Source organism: Vicugna pacos, chromosome 17, assembly GCF_048564905.1.
Source record: "Vicugna pacos chromosome 17, VicPac4, whole genome shotgun sequence".
NCBI classification, from domain to species: Eukaryota; Metazoa; Chordata; class Mammalia; order Artiodactyla; family Camelidae; genus Vicugna; species Vicugna pacos.
The window spans coordinates 51,466,769-51,486,349 of record NC_133003.1 but is presented as its reverse complement, the minus strand read 5'-3'; the positions used below and the strand labels follow the sequence as shown (position 1 = coordinate 51,486,349).

General features: G+C 46.5%; 1 protein-coding gene across 1 annotated transcript in view; it reads left to right on the top strand.

Annotated features, from left to right (window-relative positions):
- RAF1 (Raf-1 proto-oncogene, serine/threonine kinase) overlaps positions 1–19,486 on the top strand; it is a 59,408-nt gene extending 39,922 nt beyond the window's left edge. Inside the window, exons 4-17 of the mRNA XM_072941881.1 lie at positions 885–987; positions 1,304–1,461; positions 2,830–2,928; positions 4,546–4,699; positions 7,775–7,802; positions 7,909–8,036; positions 8,387–8,504; positions 14,463–14,547; positions 15,391–15,567; positions 16,303–16,349; positions 17,380–17,498; positions 17,875–18,006; positions 18,093–18,227; positions 18,458–19,486. Coding sequence (XP_072797982.1) covers positions 885–987; positions 1,304–1,461; positions 2,830–2,928; positions 4,546–4,699; positions 7,775–7,802; positions 7,909–8,036; positions 8,387–8,504; positions 14,463–14,547; positions 15,391–15,567; positions 16,303–16,349; positions 17,380–17,498; positions 17,875–18,006; positions 18,093–18,227; positions 18,458–18,601 — 1,627 coding nt within the window. The 3' untranslated portion in view covers positions 18,602–19,486. The remainder of the gene's footprint in view (positions 1–884; positions 988–1,303; positions 1,462–2,829; positions 2,929–4,545; positions 4,700–7,774; positions 7,803–7,908; positions 8,037–8,386; positions 8,505–14,462; positions 14,548–15,390; positions 15,568–16,302; positions 16,350–17,379; positions 17,499–17,874; positions 18,007–18,092; positions 18,228–18,457) is intronic.
- The last annotated feature ends 95 nt before the right edge of the window (positions 19,487–19,581 follow it).

Here is a 19,581-nt window from a genome sequence, read left to right as displayed (position 1 = left end):
CCTGAAGACTGATCAGAACACAGGACTGCCCCCTCCGTCTGCATTAGGTCAAAGCGGGACTTGGGAGTAGTGTGGGGTTTCCCAGACCTTGTGTAAGGAATTGTATCCAGGGATGGATTATTCACTGTTAGATAATCAGCAGGATGGCTGTAATAGGCTTCTGGGAGGTGCAGGGAGAGGTTTGAACCTTGTCCAAGAATGTGCTTCCTTTAGGAGATGGGCCAGATACACTAGACAAAACATGAGAAAGGAACTGGGCATTGATTTTTACTTAAATGTATCCATTTTTCTGTCTTGTTTACTCTAGGCAGAGGAAGAGTGGTCTCAGTAAATTTTAAGATGGTTAAGTCTTTCATCGATTTATGTTTATAGACCTTGCAAACAATTCTACAGATTGAGCCTATCATTAATAGAAAAGTGAATTTTGTTTATGATTCTTTTGTTTGTATATCTTCTAGATTGAAGTGAGCTAGTGAAGACTTAATTTTGCGACTGTAGCAATATTTATAACCTATTTTAGAGGGTTTTACAGGATTTTGATGTTCTAGAGTCCAGTTTATCGCACATTTCCTTTATCGTGAGATTGTTTTATTTCATAGTTTAAAGAAAACTTTATTCTAAGAGCGTAAGCTTTGGAGTCTGACCTACCTGGATCCAAACAGGCCCTTACACTCACTGTGTGCCCTTGAGCAGGTTACCCTCTTAGAGCCCCCAGTTCTTTCATTTTTAAGATGGGGGATAAGAATGCCCACTTCATAGGTTTGTTGTATGAGTTGAGTTAGTGTTGTGTGGGATTAAGTTTTATGTTTGTGGAGCATTATTGGTATTGAACTCTCACCTAAATCGTTCCCTGTTGTATCATGTTTTTTTAAAATCCTCTTTAGTAAAAAAGCACGTTTAGATTGGAATACTGATGCTGCCTCGCTGATTGGAGAGGAACTTCAAGTAGATTTCCTGGATCATGTTCCCCTCACAACACACAACTTTGTAAGTTGGTGATCTCTTCTCTCTTTGTGGTCTGTTGAGTACGTTGGCTGACATAATAGGAATTTCTCAGAGATAATAACCTTAGATGTTGTTGGATTGTTTAAAGCTCTAGTTATGCCATTGTTTTCAGTTTTCAGTAAGGCAATTTAGGTTATGAGATCACAGACGTATCTTAGTTTCTATGTATGAATTTTAAAATGATTGGAAGTATGATTCTTCATTCTGATAAACCTCTTTGGGGTCAAGAAGGAAATTATTTTGTCTTCTATCGTCTTTCATTTATTCAGTGTAATTTACACCTGTGTTCTTGTTCAAGGCTCGGAAGACCTTCCTGAAGCTTGCCTTCTGTGATATCTGTCAGAAGTTCCTGCTTAATGGATTTCGATGTCAGACTTGTGGCTACAAATTTCATGAGCACTGTAGCACCAAAGTACCTACTATGTGTGTGGACTGGAGTAACATCAGACAACTCTTGTAAGGCGTCATTCTTTTTTCAAAGAATATAAGGGGGCAGGGAGGTATAAACTCTTATTGAGGGTGTTTGTTGTATATTTCACTGACAGGTCTGGGTTTTAGACTTATTAAGTGAATTATAATGATCCAGAAACGGTTTGCTTTAGAAACATGACAATTCTTAAACTAGCAAGTTTAGTGTGGCATATAATTCTCTAAAATGAGCTGGTGGGACTGTTACTTGTCAGATGGAGATTGATATACTGTGATTCATTAAGGCAAAGAGCAAAGTGATATGAAAACCCAGAAGATTTTTTCCCCCAGTTGCTGGTAGACAGTACCCTGTATTTTCATAAATACAATGAACAGACCTTTGACACTGAGAAGGAGCAGAAAGTGTGGTCGGTGCTGTTTTCTTCAGACGAGGGAAAATATTAGTCTTAAAATGATTTTACAGTAAAACTTAAAAACACATGTATCCCTCTGGAGACAAACTGGCTACTAAATTATATTCTATATAGGTGAACTTTTTAAAGTAAGATTTATTAAAAGTACATATTCCAAAGTGCCTTTTAAAAACTGTTAACAGGGATATGAAAAGTCAAAGCTGAACTTTTATCCCTTTTTGCGGGTACTAGAAAAACTAAGGGAGCGTTATCATTAAACCACGACAGAAACTTCTTTGCTTTCATAGTAGTAACACGTTGCTTTTGCAAAGAGAGCTCGGGTAGCATAAATAGCACAGACTGTGGAGTCCAGCAGATGCTGGTCAACATCTAAATTCTGTCACTAACTCACCGTAGTCACCTCTGAGCCTCAGTTCACTCAGCTGAGAAAAGGGGGCCTTGCCATCATTTCAGTGCTCTTAGCAGGGTTAACTGAGCTGGCACGTGAACTCGCTGAGCGCCAGGTGCTCATCTCGTGGAGGGAAGATGCCAGATTAATGTTAATGTCATTTTCCCTCTTGTCTGTCACTTTTGGTGCTGAAGGTGATTTATTCTTCATACTTCCATCTTTCCATCTCTGCGTTTCCAAGACAGAATGTTTCCAGAAAAGCCTTATGTGATGTAGGTTATAAAGCGCTCTACTTTAAAAAGGCTTTAAAGAACCCCATTATTTTGACACAGCTGGACACTGGACCAGTGTTTCCTAGAAGCACACACTGGAGCCTCCGTGTTCATTGGCAGGCCAGGACTGGCCACGTTCTGTAGTCATTCAGACCCAGTCACCTGAGTTGGTGGTCCATTTACCCTGGGTAGCCTGAGTATTCTCGGACATAAGAGTAGGAAAAATTCAGTTTGAGCAGCTGTGAGTTTGCAGGGTCAGGCAGGCTGGCTGTAAAATTACTACCACGTGTCTAAAAACCAGGCTTTCTCTGCGTTCATTTAGATTGTTTCCAAATTCTACTCTCGGTGACAGTGGGGTCCCAGCACTGCCCTCCTTGACGATGCGTCGGATGCGAGAGTCTGTTTCCCGGATGCCTGTTAGGTATTTTTTACCTGTTGCTGTTCTTTTGGAAAGCTGCATTGGGGCGGGTGGGACTGAAAGCATAAATACAGAAGGTGTGTTCCCTTGCCTTCCCTCTTCTCTCTCTCTAAACCCTTTGCTGCTTCTGTGGAACTCGCTGTTGCTGTTAGAGCAAAATGTAGAACTTCTCTTTGTGGTCCTGTGTCTTGTTCTTACATTCTGGACCCTTACTGCAGTTTATTCTGTTCTCCTGGCATGTCCCTTATATCTCACTGCATTTTAAAGAGCTTGAGATTTTGCCTTCCTCAGTATGCAGTGAGTGGAGCCTCAGGGAGGGGGTCCCAAAACGATACACAGTGATTTAATAAAAATAAAACCCTCAACTTTGAAATGCTTATTATGGCCTTGCATATGCTAAAACTGTGGTATTTAATAAACTGCTATTTTGAAAAGAAGCGAATTAGATTTTAAATACAAATATCCTTTTTAATGTGCCTGTGAGTTCGCACATAACTTGTCTGTACTGTTTTCCAGCTTTTGAGTTCAGATGTCTCACTCACTGTGACACATGAATTTGGAACCTAAAATAAAATCTACATTTTTGTTCAAAATCTCTGACTTTATATTATATGATCATATAATACTTAATGGCCTTTATAAAACTACCATGGAAATTGTTGAAGGAAGTGGTATCTGGATAAATACTTGTGTATAACTTTCATTTTTCTTGATAATTTGAAAAGCAACTCTGACCAAAAAATTGTACTTGCTTCTGCAGATTTAGGTAGGTTTGGATAGAAGAAACCAGGGCTCTGAAGGCATTAATGTTGAACTGCCAGGAAAGGCAGTTTTTCAAGGCAGTAGAGCAATTTCTCTTAGAAAAACCAGCCTTTTGTCCCTTGAATTCATGCATGGTGCTATTTGAGTCTGAACAAAACTCAAAGTAATTTTCAGAGCAAGTAATGAAAACGTTAATGCGTGCTCCCAGTCTGACTGGCTGGGGAGCGGCGCTGGGTAAAAGGGGCTGCTGGTGAGTTTCACAGTCAGATACAGAACCCTGAAAACTGAATGCACATCAATTGGCTTTGTGAGCTTTTTGTTGGGGAGAGGATGCACGGAGGATAAAACACTGGTGTGTCTGCACACGTGTCCACCAGATCTAACCATCTGTTGAAAAATTTTCCCTAAAGTTTTCTGATTTATTCTCTAAATTAACCTGCGCATGTTTAGCAGATGCTAGTTTGTTCTTTCCCAGAGATGGTCTAAAAATCTGGAGTATTCTGTAGAGGTGATTTATTAAATAGAAGAAAACTTGTATTATTCTTTCCACATGAATTCCAAGTACATCTATTATTTCCTTTTTAAAAAATCTGCATGCTGAGGCTGGGGGTATAGCTCAGAGCATGTGCTTAGCGTGCCTGAGGTCCTGGGCTCAATTCCGTAGGACCGCTATTCATAAAAAATGCATGCAAAAGCAAGTAGACAGAAGAAAAATTTTAAATGGTGCATATTAAAAGAAAGGAACATTTTTGTCAAAGGTTGTAGTAAAGTTGGGTTTGCCCCTGAGTATCTTAATGAAGTAGGCAGTGCGGAGGCCTGAGTGTCAGTCATGCAATTTTCTTTCTCCTCCTCACCTAGTTCCCAGCACAGATACTCCACACCCCACGCTTTCACATTCACCACCTCCAGCCCCTCTTCTGAAGGTTCCCTCTCCCAGAGGCAGAGGTCGACGTCTACGCCTAACGTCCACATGGTCAGCACCGCCCTGCCTGTGGACAGCAGGGCGATCGAGGTAGGTGGGCTGCGCGGGCAGTGCAGGGTCCCAGCTATTTGGGTGGGGGCGACTGTTGTGTTAGAGGTTTGGGTTTCAAGCGGGATAAGGAGTGTTGCAGCATTTTCTTGGGTCCCTGGGCTTTTTGAATTTCTTTCTTATTCACTGCATCTTGAGACTGGCTTAGTAATCTGGTTGGTATACCTACCACTCAAGGGGAAAAGTAATATCTCCTGAAGAAATGTTAACATTGGAACTCACTCTTCCCATGTCGGATTTGAATAAGGCCTCAGTGAGCTCGTGAGTGAGAGACAGAGTGGTTTCATTTTGGTGTGGGAGAGAATAACAGTGGTGGAGGACTGCAGACTCTCCCGGAGTCCTGAAGGGATTTTATTTAGAAATAAAAGGGTGGAGTCATAGGATTTTAATAAGCAGATATTTAGGGAGATGTAAAAGCGCCTAAAACTAGTATTTTCAAACTGCTTTTTCTTTTCTTGGTGTTTTGGTATGTTCTGTTTGTTTGGTTTGCTTTCTAGTTCATCTTTATAACAACTGAATACACTTAAAATACTTCCTTTGTTCTTTATTCTTCTTTATTTCTCGTTGCTTTGGACCAGAGCAACAGCCTGAGCGCTTCTCCCAGGGCGTGGTCCAGACGGTTTTGTTTGAGGGGAAGAGTAGGTATTCTTCTTCATGCCTTTGCTTTCTTGTAAATTAACAGGTTTGCTAAGACTGTCAGACAGTAAGACTGTCAAAAATGAAACAATCACTAAATTTTATAGTTCTTGTCAGACTTGTTTTCATGTTTTCGGTTTTGGCAATAGCATAGAAAGGAGTGAAAAAAAAATAATCTGTGGTGAGATTTTGAGGCCAAGAATATTAAAAAAAATTTTTTTTCAATTCCTACCAAAGACTAATGCTGGATTTATTTAGTTGGTGCTGAAACAGCATCACTGTTCTGTTTACATTTCCTTTAGAAACCAGTTGTATCAGTTTGGTTGCTCTGCCCTGAAAATCCTTTGATAAGCTTTTATCAGAGACAGCTGTGCTCTGTCTGCATCATGAATTGTTCCTTGAAAAGCCTCAGGGCCACCTGCCACCTCAGGCACAGCTTACCTCACTCAGACCTCAAGTCCCTTCAGCATACTTGTCCTGCCAAGCAGGAGCAGGGACTCAACCAACGAGTTGGCTTCTGAATGTGGGGCCTAAACTGGTCATTTGGGGCACTTTGAATATCACAAGATTATTTTGAGGAGGTCATGTGTATGCAAGCTATGAATTTTATTTGTTCTGTTGTGATTAGCCCTGATTATGATACAGTAATATACCAGTTACTTTTCTTTTAATATATGATCCATTCCTCTAAACATTCCAGTGTTCTAGAGGGAGCATTGAAAGTGAAATTGAATTTTTTGAAATTGAATTTTTCTTGAATTTTTATTATGAAAGCACCTCTGTGTGCTTAATCCTCTTTACTTTAGAAGCAGAGCGTATTTTGATTCCTCTTTTTTTTTTTAAATCATGATTTAGCATTTTAAAATTACACATTCTTGCTTTGTTTAAGCCATTTTTAGTTCTCTTTAACTAATATTTAGATTTCAAGATGATGAAAAGTTCCTTCTAGGATAAACCAATCCAACTGTAGAAATGAGCACAGAATAAAACATGAGGTATATAGTGGATACAGGGAAGAAAATTACTGTGGCATTAAGAAAAAAATCCCAGTGCATGGAAATATAATTCTGGTCATTAAAAATACATTGTGCCATGCTTTGACTGAAAACAAAGAAGAGATTAGTTGGATAATAAAGCTATAGCTGCTGAAAATTCTACTGAAATTCAAATTATTTTTGGACAAAGTTTTGTCCACCTGGCTGCCATCCTGTTGTAATTAAAAACGGAGATTCCTGGGCTTCCCACCTTCCCTCCCAGACGTATCAGCCCTCGTTGGGTGGGGGGGCTTGGGGATCTGTATTCGTAAACGCCTCTCCGGGTGATTCTGAAGACCGGCCAGGTGTGGGAACCCCAGAGCTAGGCTTCACTGGTGAACGCTGAAGGCGCTCAGGTGGGGCTGCCGCGGGGTTGCGGGGCAGCGTGGTCTGTGACTCTTCCCATCTTGTAACCATGGCGTGGAGTGGGAGCATTCTGGTAACAGTTGTGTGAAAAAAAGTATCTCGTCTTCACTGTGGTTGCAGAAAGAAAACAAAGAGGGTAGAACTGAGAAAAAATACCCTTTTTGAGGATATGGGGACCAAATGGTTTTATATTGCTGTTATTCATGTCCTTCAAGTGAGGTTTTATAAAATGAAGATTTAGGTTACATGGAGGGACCTGTGTCTTAAACTGTTCGACCCAAACAGTTTCTAATAAATTCTAAAAGTAGCCTTTGACCTCTCACCTCAGTAGAATGTAACTAATTTCAGAGCTTACCCATAAGGTCTGAAGAGCAGGTCTGAGATCCGTGAGTGGTGGTTTCTGGCTCTGTTTCTGCCACCAGCTGGTTGTGTGACCCTGGCCATGTCTCTACCTGTTCAGATGTTTTCTTACATGTAAGTTGCAGGTCTGGGACTGGGGGATTTATGGTCCTTCCAGCTTCCCATGATTTTAGGCTCACATAAAGTATATAGTCTTGGTGCTTGCCCTTATCACATCCAACTCCTAGAGGAATAAGAGTGAACTTGCCACCGAATCCCTCATTAAAAATAGTTCAAATTTTTAGTTACCATTTTTTGAGCTTCAGTGGAGCAAGATCCCCAACCACTGAAAAGATCTCAGCTGATAGTAACTTTGCTAGCCTTCCTTAAAGATGATCGGTTTGCTGTGTGCATTGCCGCCTTCTGAGAGAAAGGATGATGTTCCCGTTGTATGTGAGGGATTCACATAAGTCCTCCTAATGCTGGACGACGGCAGCTCTGGAGGTAGTGGCCACAGATACTGATGAATTTAATCAAAGAAAAGTTAGGGTATGTAATTAGACCTTCTGTGTTTTGGAGGTTTTATAATCTACGTTGCTCCTGCAAATCCTCCTCCCCTTGCCCTCCCCGGCGAACACCTTTTCTGGTGCAGACACTGACCGGCTTTCCTTTTCTGTTTCAGGATGCAATTCGAAGCCACAGTGAATCAGGTACTTGTCCAGGTCATTCAGCAGTAGTGGTGGGCTTTTTGTCTTTATGCCGTGTATCTTCTTTTGGCTTATCCACGTGTGGATTCTGTTTGTCTTGTCTGTTAAGCCTCACCTTCAGCCTTGTCCAGCAGCCCCAACAATCTGAGCCCAACAGGCTGGTCACAGCCCAAAACCCCTGTGCCGGCGCAGAGAGAGCGGGCACCAGGATCCGGGACCCAGGAGAAAAACAAAATTGTGAGTATTGCCAACAGTACCTCCTGCAGGTTAGGGGTCGGTAAGAAATGAATGCCGTCAGAAATGAGAATGTTTTTAACTGTAGGGGTGGAGGAACTCTAATTAAGTGAATATATTATAAATATCAGTCCTATTTTTGGCATGCTTGTATTGGAAAACTGGTTTATTGCAAGACAGGGCACAACTAAAACGGTATTTTCTCAAAAGAGAAGAACTGGAATTACAGTTAATATGTCTGTCTGTAAAACATACAGGGATGGATGGAGTTGGGTTGAGGTTTTCTTTGACAGGGTTGCTAAACAGACCTGTGCCCTTCCGTGGAGTATACTGATGTTCTCTGCTTGCTTCAGAGGCCTCGTGGACAGAGAGATTCAAGCTATTACTGGGAAATAGAAGCCAGTGAAGTGATGCTCTCCACTCGGATTGGGTCAGGCTCATTTGGAACTGTTTATAAGGGCAAGTGGCATGGTAAGTTTGGGGCCTTCGTTACTCCCGGGTGAAGTCAGGGGTTAGTCCAGAGAGGGCCGGGCAGGGGCCAGGACTCACTGTGCCCCCGGGTCACAGCAGCTCTTTCCCGGGGTGCTTGGTTGCATCTGAAGATTGAACTTAACAGTATCTGGATGAAGTTTCGTACTGTTCTTTTTTAAGACTCAACAATGCTATAACTGGTAGGAAAGTTTTCAGGATAATTAGAATTTGGTGAACAGGAGTTGAGCAGTAGAGTCAAGTGTCAGAGTCTCTTCTTATAAATGGATTAAATACACTGTGCACGTGGGAGGGACATGCTTGGACGCTCCTAAATGAGTAAGAGTCTGCTGCTGTTAGGGGAGCATGGGTTCTGGAAACTTAAAGCTGGAAAGCACCTTGGAGACTTTACTTGCAAGAAAACGAAGGTCCCAAGAGGGGGAACTGCCATGCCCGCGGTCAGACAGCTGGGCATGGGAAAGCCAGGAGCCTCCTGAAACAGGGTCTCTTTGCTCTGCCCTGGGACTTGTCGTGGGAATTCCTGTCAGGGGATGCACAGACTTAATTCTTGAATCCCTGTAGAGCATTAATGTTTATTTTAATGTAAACACTTTGTCACTTGGAAGAAACTTATTATTTTAATGTATGTAGCCACAGTTTTTGTGTATTTTGACAACATACTTAACATATCTGTCAGGTTTTTAATGCCTCTGGCTTTAGGATGTCAGGAAATATAGAGTATTTTTTTTTTGAGAATGCTACATGTTTCCCGAAAGACAGGTCTTCTAAATTCAGATTTTAATACCACCCCCCGAATCCTAATGAGCCTTGGTGCCTGTATGTCTATTTTGGATGCCACCATGTATATCTTTATACATAACTGGGCACAAAGATTGAGAGAAGATAAGAGCATAAAATAAATGGAATATTAAAATTCAGGGTGTTGAAAGCTGAGAAGCACCTCCTTTATTCTGTGTAGCTTATGCTCATTAATATATGGGTTTTCCACTTGTAACTAATCATCTGACAAATTTCTAGTTCTTTGAGGGGACTGGCAAAGGACTGAACATTGATAAATGACATGTAGGATCACTCCTTTTCCTTTGGAAAATTGCGTCTAATATACTACTGGCCTGCCTCCTAGGTCACTGAGAAATTACACTGTTGAAAATATGTTGCAAATATATATCATAAATGTCTCAGTGATCCCTTAGAAAAGAAAAACACAGTTTGTGAGCTAGAGTGCCTGTGCCTGAGAATGCGGGGCTGCAAGTAGTACAGGCGGTGGAGCAGTCAGAACTGCTTTTAATGCTTCCATTAGGAGCAGTTTACCATTTGCATGCATTTTAGCCTCAGCTAAAAGCCAACAGATGCAGTTGAAGTTGTGCCCAAATTGAAGCTTCCTTTCGCTGAGCACCTTTATGGCCAGGGGGAGGGGTTCATAATTTTTCAAAGCACTGGTTACATTTGCCACAGTCCTGCTTATGAGCTGTGTTCTCTCTGTCATGAGTTTTCAGACTGTGCTGAGGAGATGTGTTTGCTACAGTCTGCTTGGAATGCAGACAGCATCTAATGCTTCTAAGATTCTAGTTTTTCTAAGTCTCAAATCAGAGGAGCGAGGAGCAGTGGGCTTTTATGTCCGCCTCTCCGAAAGCAAGCTACGCTCTGTGAATGAAGAAGAAAGAGAGTTGTGGAAACCATGATTTCTAGATTGCTTCATGCTATACTTTCTTCCCCCTTTTCCCCATTGCTTTTCTGATTCTTGTATACAATATTTTATTCCATTTCTTAAAAATTACAGCTGTTACGGTGATTTTTTTTCCCTCAGACATGTATGTGGCCATTAATAGGTGGGCTGCTGCTGTTTGTGTAGATGAGGATCTGTTAACATATTGCAGAACAGACCAGGAAAGAGGTACTGCAGGCTGCTGGGCACACGGCCTCACTGCACGCCTGTCGCTCAGTGCGGGCTCGGCGGGAAGCCCCCTTCAGGGTGGCTCCAGTGAGGGCGTGGTGGGCACAGGTTTTGGTGATTTTTTAAATGTTTGATTCTGCCTAGTAGCTGTGAAAGTAAATAGAAAAGTTCTCAAAGCAGCCAAGATGGACAGCTCAGATCCATGAACTAAGCTTATGTTATGTACAGAAGAGACCCATGGTCCCACCTGCAGACTTCCTTTTGGGCATGAATTTGGGGGGTCTTACTTACCAGCCTCTGCTAATTGTAAGCCACACTCAGGGAAGCAGACAGCATTCGAGGCTGTCAGGCGGAGAGCAGCAGGCAGAGGCGGCAGCAGACCCCTCAGGAGCAGGGCCCCCACTGGACAGCACGCTCGGGCCGCAGCGAGGCCAGAAGCCTGACGCATGCTGGCCAGGGTCCCCGTCGCGGCCTCAGGCTGAGCTGTGTCGTTTTGACTGAGTCAGTAAGAAGAGGACTGGTGGCCATTCTCTTTTGGTCTAAAAAGCAGTGGCTTGTGTGGTAGGTTTTGGACTAACCCAAATGGTTGAAACAGGGAAGTGAATTCGTATTTAAAAAGGTAAAAACGTTCCAAATTCACCAAGTGATGATAGCTCTTTCTTCAGTGGTTGATGAGTATTATCAGCCTGTCTTACTGAAAATATGATAACCAACAGGAATGTGTCTTGTTTGTGCTGCATTTGCCTCTGACAGTACTGTTACGGGACAGTAAGACATTCTGGTTTTATGGATAATAACTACTTCATGTAGTTGTTAAGCAGCGTTACTGAATGCCTGTTGCACCGGAGAGGTGGACTTGGCCATGACGCACTTGGTCCCAAGGTTGGACGAGGGAAGGCTGGAGAGCAGCCTTTGTATTAGGCCCAGACCTAACTCTGCAGACCTAGGGGCAAGGTCTGGGGGCCTCAGGCTGGCACTTAAGTCTTGGCTTTCCTGCCAGAAGCTGATTGTTGGCCTGTGCTGCAGGCAGCCAAGCCCCCGGTATTCCCTGCCAGGCGCTGTGCCTCACACAGGCGGCTTTTTAGCCTTGCTGACACTGTTGCATCTTAGAATTCATTTCTTCAGCCAGTGTTCCCTGAGCATTCTTCTAATACCAAGCATTCTAGGGGCTAGGGATGAAACCATGAACAAAACAGATAAAAATTCTTTCTCTTAATGGAGTTGATATTCTGGTTGGGATAATAACCAAGAAAAGCACAGTGTTTGGTGTGTTGTAAGCACTAAGGGGAAAAATGGAGGAAAGCAGGTACAGAGCGGCAGGCCTGGTTCGCAGGTTTTTTTAGTGGGTTTGGGGAGGAGTCTGCTGAGGAAGTGGCATTTGGGAAGGAGCGGGAGCAGAGCAGGCCACTCACCTGGCCTCTCTGAGGAACTCGGGAGGTCTGAGTGGCTTCAGTAGGGTGAGCAAGGGAGAGGCTGACAGGAGTGAGGTCCGGGGGTGGGGGTCATTGGGTCCCATAAGGACTTTGGATGTCACTAGGGTGAAATGGGGTCTCAGATTTTGCAAGGCCGTCATGAGATTTGGCCTGAAAACCAGAGTGATGGGGAGCTTGTTACCTGAAAACTCTAGCGCTGGGCATTAGGAAAGTGTTCTCTGTGTGAGTTGAAACCAGGTTTTCCTATAATGTTGCCCAGTGTTCTTAGCAGACTGAATCCCGATCATGGCAGTCCTGGAGGGCGTACATACAAATGAGGGAATGCTGTCGTGCAGAGTCCAGTCTCTGGGGTTCGGTAAGAAAGTGCGTATCATGTTACCGTCTGTTAGTCGTGAGCTGAATGGCATGTGGGTCCCTGTGGCCCACAGGGCTCTGTTTCGCTTTGCCCCTGCTCCGTCTTCCCATCAGTGACGTGCATGACTCATGGCCTACACAGCGGTGCAGTGCAGACTGGGTACTGGATTTAGAAAGGCGAGAGGATTTGAAGTGGCTCTGAGGATGGAACAAAGATGAACTTTTAACAGGGATAAGTCTTGTTCACTGTTCCAAAAAGTAGAGGCTAGAGGTGCAGGATGTTTGACTGACTACAGGTCAGAGCTGTGAACAGGCTTTGGCAGCTCTGAGGCTGCATTACTGATCAGGTTCAGAATGGGTGGCACTGAGGGTGAGTTCGGTGGTGACTGGCGCAAGCCCAGAGAAGAGCTGTGGGAAAGGGAAGGGACTGCAAAGCAGGCTCATGAACTCGGAAGGAGCCCCTCTGGAGGGCCCACCTAGCATCTCCCCAGGCCTTCCTCCTGCATCCCTTTAAAGCCCCACACACTGCCTGGCCACCCCCTGGTCCCATCTCTCAGTTGACTGCCACATTGTGTCAGTTCACCTTCATAGGGTTCCTTGCCTCCATCCCCCCCTTTCTGTCACCACTGTGCCTGCACTGCACCTGGGCTCTTGCAGCAGACTCCTCCCTGGCCTCCCTCCTGTCCTACGGATGTCAGATCACATGCTGCATTTTCCCCAGCACACCTCGCATTTTACTCATCCCCCTTACCTCACCTTTGTTCCTGGTGGATCTAGTCTGGAACAGCCTCTTCCCTTGCCTTATGTCCCATTTCCTTCAGGAAACTTTCCTTCAGGAAACTTTTCTACATCCCCTGTGCAGATATCCTTGCTCCCCTCCTCTTTCACCCCCTGCTCCTCGCCATCTTGGCTCACACTGCAAGACTTCTCCTGTCCCTCTGCTCAGTCATAAGGGACTTGAGGTTGGGGTGTGGCTTATCAGCTCCCTCTTCCTGGGCAGAAGGCAGCTCTGCCATCCAGAGTCAGCAGCACCTTCACAGGCAGCCCTGGGTCCTGAGTAAATTTATGTGCCAGTGAACTGGAGAACCAGTTTGGAAGTTGCTGTTAAGTGGAGATTTTAGCTTTAGATGATAAAAACAGATCACAGGGCAAGAATTTGGGACCTCTCATAAGAACCATCTCTACCGGTTGGTGCTCCCCAAAAGTGAAACGAACGCTCCAACAGAGGCTGTGAGGGTGAGCTGCCAAGGGGGTGTGCTTGGTTTAGGGAGGAACCAAGTCACCTCCAAGGTGCCACTGAACTTAACTCCTACTTTGTTTGATCTTTAGAAGGCTGTGTTTTAATAAATTCATTTGTCATGAAAATCTGACGTCCTAATAGGACTTGAAGTAATTTATTGTAATTACCATTATAATAAGTATGACACAGTGCTTCTGAAAGTGGCTTCTCAGTCAGTAGCCCCTATAAAGTAGAACTGATCTCTGGATGTTCCTAAAGTTATGTGAAAAGGCTGGCTTTCTCCTCAGTGATCAGCAGTTATTTGAGTTAGAAGTACGGCTACTAGAGTCAGACCGGAGTTCTCATTCTGGCTCCAGCACCTTGGTTTTTTTTGACAGGTGATGCTAGGCAAGGACTGAACTTCCGTGTGCTGCCTGTGAAACGAGGGTAACAGCGCTGCCGTCCTAGGGCAGCTCTGAGGGTTAAAGGAGGTGATGCCCGGGAAAGCATATTCAGCGCAGGGTGTAGTAGGCAGTCAGCATCAATCATCAGGGTTACTTCTACTGGTACTGAAGGCAGAGCAGCTTAATTTCAGTCCGTATCTTTGAGTCTGTACAAGGGAGCGTCTCAGGTCCATTGAAATGTAGCTGCTGTGTTTAGCATCAACTGCTCACTTACTGGCCTGCTCTGGGCACCCAGCCTTCTGGCCCTGAAGATTCAGTGTCTGCCGGGCCATTCTAATGTGCTAGCTGACGTCATCCCCACTGGCCCAGGTCGTGACCCATCACCCACAACCTCACCACTGGGGATTCTAGGCTTGATAAAGCAAGCCTTTTCAAGGCCCATGGGCAGTATTTTAAGGATAGTAGCATAACCTATTTAACTTTTCCAGCCACCTGAATAATTTAGAAATTTTCAGTGTTTGTTCCATCTGTATAGGTATATGATTTTTGAGTGGTTCACCATATATTCCTAAAAACTAGTGTATATGAAAAATGACAGAGATCATTCAGCTGTGCTGACTATAAACTAACTTGCAGGAGATGTTGCAGTAAAGATCCTCAAGGTTGTGGACCCCACCCCAGAGCAGTTCCAGGCCTTCAGGAATGAGGTGGCTGTCCTTCGGTGAGTAGACAGTGTGGCGTGGGAGGGTGGGCACGGGTGGTGGCATAAGAACCACAGAGGGAGCAGGCTGCGTGGCCTGACCTGTGTCTGAGGGCCTGTGGCAGGGCTGGCGGTGAGTGTGCGTTCACTGTGTAGTCCTGTGGCGGAAACAACTCCCTTAAAAATGAAGGAAGTCGATTTCTTTCCAGCTTAAGTGGCGCCATGTGTTTAGAAGAGCCCCCGTTGTGGGGGAGGCTGTAGCTCAAGTGGAAGAGCGCCTGCTCAGCACGCACCAGGTCCTGGGTTCCATGCCCAGTACCCCCTCTAAAAATCAGTCAAATTACCCACCTCTCTCCAAAAAAATAGATGAGCCCCCACTGATGAGCACACTGTCTCAGGTCTCTGGACGCACTCCCCTCAGGTAGCCCAGGTTCTTTCTCTGGGTTTTGGTTTGTCACAGGGAGAAATAGGTTCTGTTTTCACATGTATTTCCAAGAACTCTTTATAGCCAAGTTGCCTTATTTTGGACTTCAAAACTAAGTCACCATTTAAATGTGTAGGAGTAAATTGAATAATGATGGATTCCACAGACGAGGGATCCTCGTGACCCCTGTGGGGAGACGGGTGAGTGTACACAGATGAAAGAGAACGTCCTCTCTGCGACCAGGGCCGGCACTGGGGGAGTAACAGTGGGCCCTTTGCCCGCTCGGAACATCAGCTGGGTCGTCAGCAGTCCCCTGGGCCTGGGTCGGCGGCACGCGAGGTGTCCGCACACGGAGGACCTGGGTGCCGGGCTGAGAGCGGAGTAGATCTCCCCATTCTGCAGCAGCAGGTTCAGAGCCTTTTCTCGTGTCCTCTCTCCAGCAAAACGCGGCATGTGAACATCCTGCTCTTCATGGGCTACATGACGAAGGACAACCTGGCCATTGTGACCCAGTGGTGCGAGGGCAGCAGCCTCTACAAACACCTGCATGTGCAGGAGACCAAGTTCCAGATGTTCCAGTTGATTGACATCGCCCGGCAGACGGCTCAGGGAATGGAGTGAGTGGACGGCCTGACAAATAGAAAGTCTGGGGTCCAAGCATCAACCTGTCCCTAAGTTCGAACTAAGATTAGGAAAAGCCAATTCTCTCAAGCGGTTTCTGTGCTGTTTTTGCACACTGGATATGAGCCTGGGGGTGGGCTGAAGGAGTGAGAAATGTGAGTTTGTTCCCAAGCTGAGGCACCTCCCTGGGGGCTCAGATTCAGGTCCCAGCTGCCGTCCTCCAAGTTCAGCTGGACACCCAAGAACATGGTGGAGGCCATCGGGTGTGCTTGCTCCACGTGAGAGTTAACAGCCACCGCCACGGTCTAATTTTAGGACATCTTCAAGGTACTAGATGAAGTCTTCTGAGTCTAGCAGCTTATTTCACCTGGCATGTTTTTGAGAGGTTTATCCACGTTGTAGCGTGAATCAGGACTCCCTTTCTGTGGCTGAATAATATTCCACTGTGTAGATATACTGCGTTTTATTTGTTCATCAGTTGATGAACATTTGGGTTGTCGGAATTACTTTTGGAGTAAAATCAATGCTTAAGAAGACTTGCCCTGTTTGTGCTGTAGCTTCATCTTCAGGTGAGGCATGTGTGGACCACGCGAACCAGTACAGGGCCCGTATCCAAAGTAACCCTCCCTGGGAGTCAGGCCTTCAGGTGGTTTTCTTCTTAGATGTGTTTTGAAGCTGCTTTATACCAGTGTCCCTCAAACTGGTTTTAATAGATTTATTTCCCTTCACAGCTATTTGCATGCAAAGAACATCATCCACAGAGACATGAAATCCAACAGTATCCTTTGCTGGTGGTTTTACCTGACTGCTCAGTGCTAAACTTAGGAGACTTTTTAGCAAAAGTGACTTTGGAAAGAGCTCCACAAAGGCTGCGCTGTGTGTTCGGGTGATGCTTGAAACAGGCCTAGTTTTTCTTCCGATGGTTTTTATTACTAAATATAACTTGAGGGAGTGGGGCTTTTACCTTTTATGTCTGTGTCTAGTTTGTGGATTGTATATCTGGTCAGAAAGTAGCTGAAAGCCAGTGTTGCAAGATATTTCAAAATATTACTACTTAAAATTGTCTTTCTTGAATGTACAGAAATGGTTTCCTAACAGTTTCACACCCGCCAGCCTTTCTGAAAGGAGAGTGGCGCACAGCAGGCTGCTGCTTGGCCACGAGAGGCACGGCAGCTGTGCCGAGCTGTGTGAAGGGACGTGGCCTAGTTTGGGCACGTGTCTAAGATGTGCACTAGGTGGGTGGGGCTTTGGGGACCAATACTGGCGCCATGAAAGCAGATTTTAAGGAGGCAGGAATTACACACAAGTTTGCCTTGAAGTGCCTGACTTTGTTTGGTTCTGATTTCGAAGTCACCAGGTGGTACCCATTCCTGTGAGAAATGTCTTAGGACAGACAACATTCAGGATTCAGGGTGATTCTGTTAGTCGTCTGAGGGCAGGATGCAGGCAGGCATGAATGTGAGCTGTCAGCAGACTGCTCAGTCTTGGGGTTTAACGCACCTACATTATGCAGGAAGGTCGCAAGGCCAGAGAACCCGTCTCTGGGTGTGTAAACGGATGAAGCAGCAGCAGGCAGAAAACTGGCTTGTTTGTGGCTGCAGCCAAATCATCTGGTGCCCCGAGCACGCCTCCTGGCAGAAGGAGCAACTTAAAAACACATTTTAAAACTTCAGAAACTTTAGCAAATCCAGTGCCGAGAAGGCTGGGCAGGTGGGAGGCAGAGATGCAGTACAAATGAGAACTTTGGGAAGGTTTTCAAAAGTGACTTGACCATTCTTTTAAAACTAGAGTTCTTAACAAGCATTGAGATATATTTCTCCATGAAGGCTTGACGGTGAAAATTGGAGATTTCGGTTTGGCAACAGTCAAGTCGCGCTGGAGTGGTTCTCAGCAGGTTGAACAACCCACCGGCTCCATCCTGTGGATGGTGAGGCGGCCAGGCCCCCACTAGCAGGGTACAGGGCAGAAGGGGTTCCTGGAGGTCTGTCTGCAACTTTCAATTATTTCTCTACATTTCCCCAAAGTCCAGACCACCTCAGTGACACCTTCAGTGTCGTCAGCCTGGGGCAGAGTTGGGTTTCCCGGAGGAAGCTGGCGGTGAGGACCACCCTGAGGCGTAGCTGGGAGGACTTACCTGATAGGAAGTGCTGGATCCCAGAGGCTAGAATTCCTGAGCTCATTTGAGCCTGAGCCTGAGCGTGGGGCCCTCTGGGGAAGAGTGGCAGCGGGACTCAGGAAGGGCCAGCCTGGCTCCCGCATGTCAGTGGGGCCCAGAGGGTGACAGTTGCACTCTGTCCCCGTAGGCCCCAGAGGTGATCCGAATGCAGGATAATAACCCGTTCAGCTTCCAGTCCGACGTCTACTCCTACGGCATCGTGCTGTATGAGCTCATGACCGGCGAGCTCCCTTACTCCCACATCAACAACCGCGACCAGGTGCGTGCGCTGCGCGGGCCAGCTCACCGTAGGAGCCCGCGCCTCTGCCCGCCCACCCCTCCCCTCACTGCTCTCCTTCCCCGCAGATCATCTTCATGGTGGGCCGAGGGTACGCCTCCCCCGACCTCAGCAAGCTGTACAAGAACTGCCCCAAAGCGATGAAGAGGCTGGTGGCCGACTGTGTGAAGAAAGTCAAGGAGGAGAGGCCTCTGTTTCCCCAGGTGAGACCTAGCGCAGGGTGCCGGCGCTGGCGAAGGCAGGAGTGCTTCGTGGCAGAAATGGGAGGAAAGCTGCTTTTCCTTTTCTCGGGGGGCGGGGGGGGGGGAACGTGTGTTCTGCACAAGATGCTGGAGCTCGGGCGGGCAGCAGAGCCCGTGTCTCTGGGCCCCCCTGGAAGCTGCTGCGGTGGAGACTCGCAGCCCCGAGACCACCACCTTGTGGCCTGTTGCAGATCCTGTCTTCCATCGAGCTGCTCCAGCACTCTCTGCCGAAAATCAACCGGAGTGCTTCTGAGCCATCCCTGCACCGGGCGGCCCACACCGAGGACATCAACGCCTGCACGCTGACCACGTCCCCTAGGCTGCCCGTCTTCTAGCCGCGTCCGCACCCGTGCTCGGGCGCCAGGCGGGAGGGAGGCCTGCAGGCCCCACCTCTCTGCTCCTCCCTTTCCGTGGGATAGAGCTTGTCTTCCGAGAAGCTGCTGCTAAGGACCATCTGACCACTCACAGGGCCTTAACTTCACGTTGCCTTTTCTACCCCTCCCGGCCCTGGGAGAAGCCATTCGCAATGCTGGTTTGTCCTGCTCCCACCCCGCCCCCGCTCCGTGTCCCCCGTGCTCACGAGCTGAGCCCGCCCAGATGCACCAGTGGCGGCTGATGGCAGTACAGGACCTGGGGCCCCAGCTGTCGGCTAAATGAGTTCTTTTAGGGCAAGAAGCAGCACTCAGAGGGGAGATGAAGGCAGCAGGCAGACCAGCCCTGACGTGAGGACACGTGGACTTTGGAACTCGGCTCCTAGGAGGAATGCTTATCACAGAAGGACTTCTCTTCAGAGACACGTGGTGTGGCGCCAGACAGGTAGTTTTGCACATAATGCACCAAACAGCCCAGGACTGTCGGGAGCGCGGCCGCCTGACCAGCCTGCTTTGGTACTACGGACTTGACTGTGGGGACACGTCCCTTGAAGGTCTCCGGTGCTCTGGGGTGGTTTCCACAAGAGGCGCTCGGCCTGCCCCCCTCCCCCCCGCCCTCTCAGGGAGCAGTCGTCCATCTTGCTGAGTTAGTCTTCCAGGAGCTGCCCCTATGGGGCGGGGCCGCCGGGCCAGCCTTGCCTCCACATCACATCATGTGTATGCAAGGAAGCCAGGGACACAGGTTTTCTTCATGATTTGGGTTTTAATTTTGTTTTTATTGCGCCTGACAAAATACAGTTATCCAATGGTTCCTCAATTATGTTATTTTAATAAAATAAATTAAATGTAGGTTTAATGGCTGTTTCCTCCTTTTAAAGTTAACCCTGAGCTCACAGGTTGAACTCCAATTGTTCATCCCATCTGGAGCAGAACTCAAGAGCCCA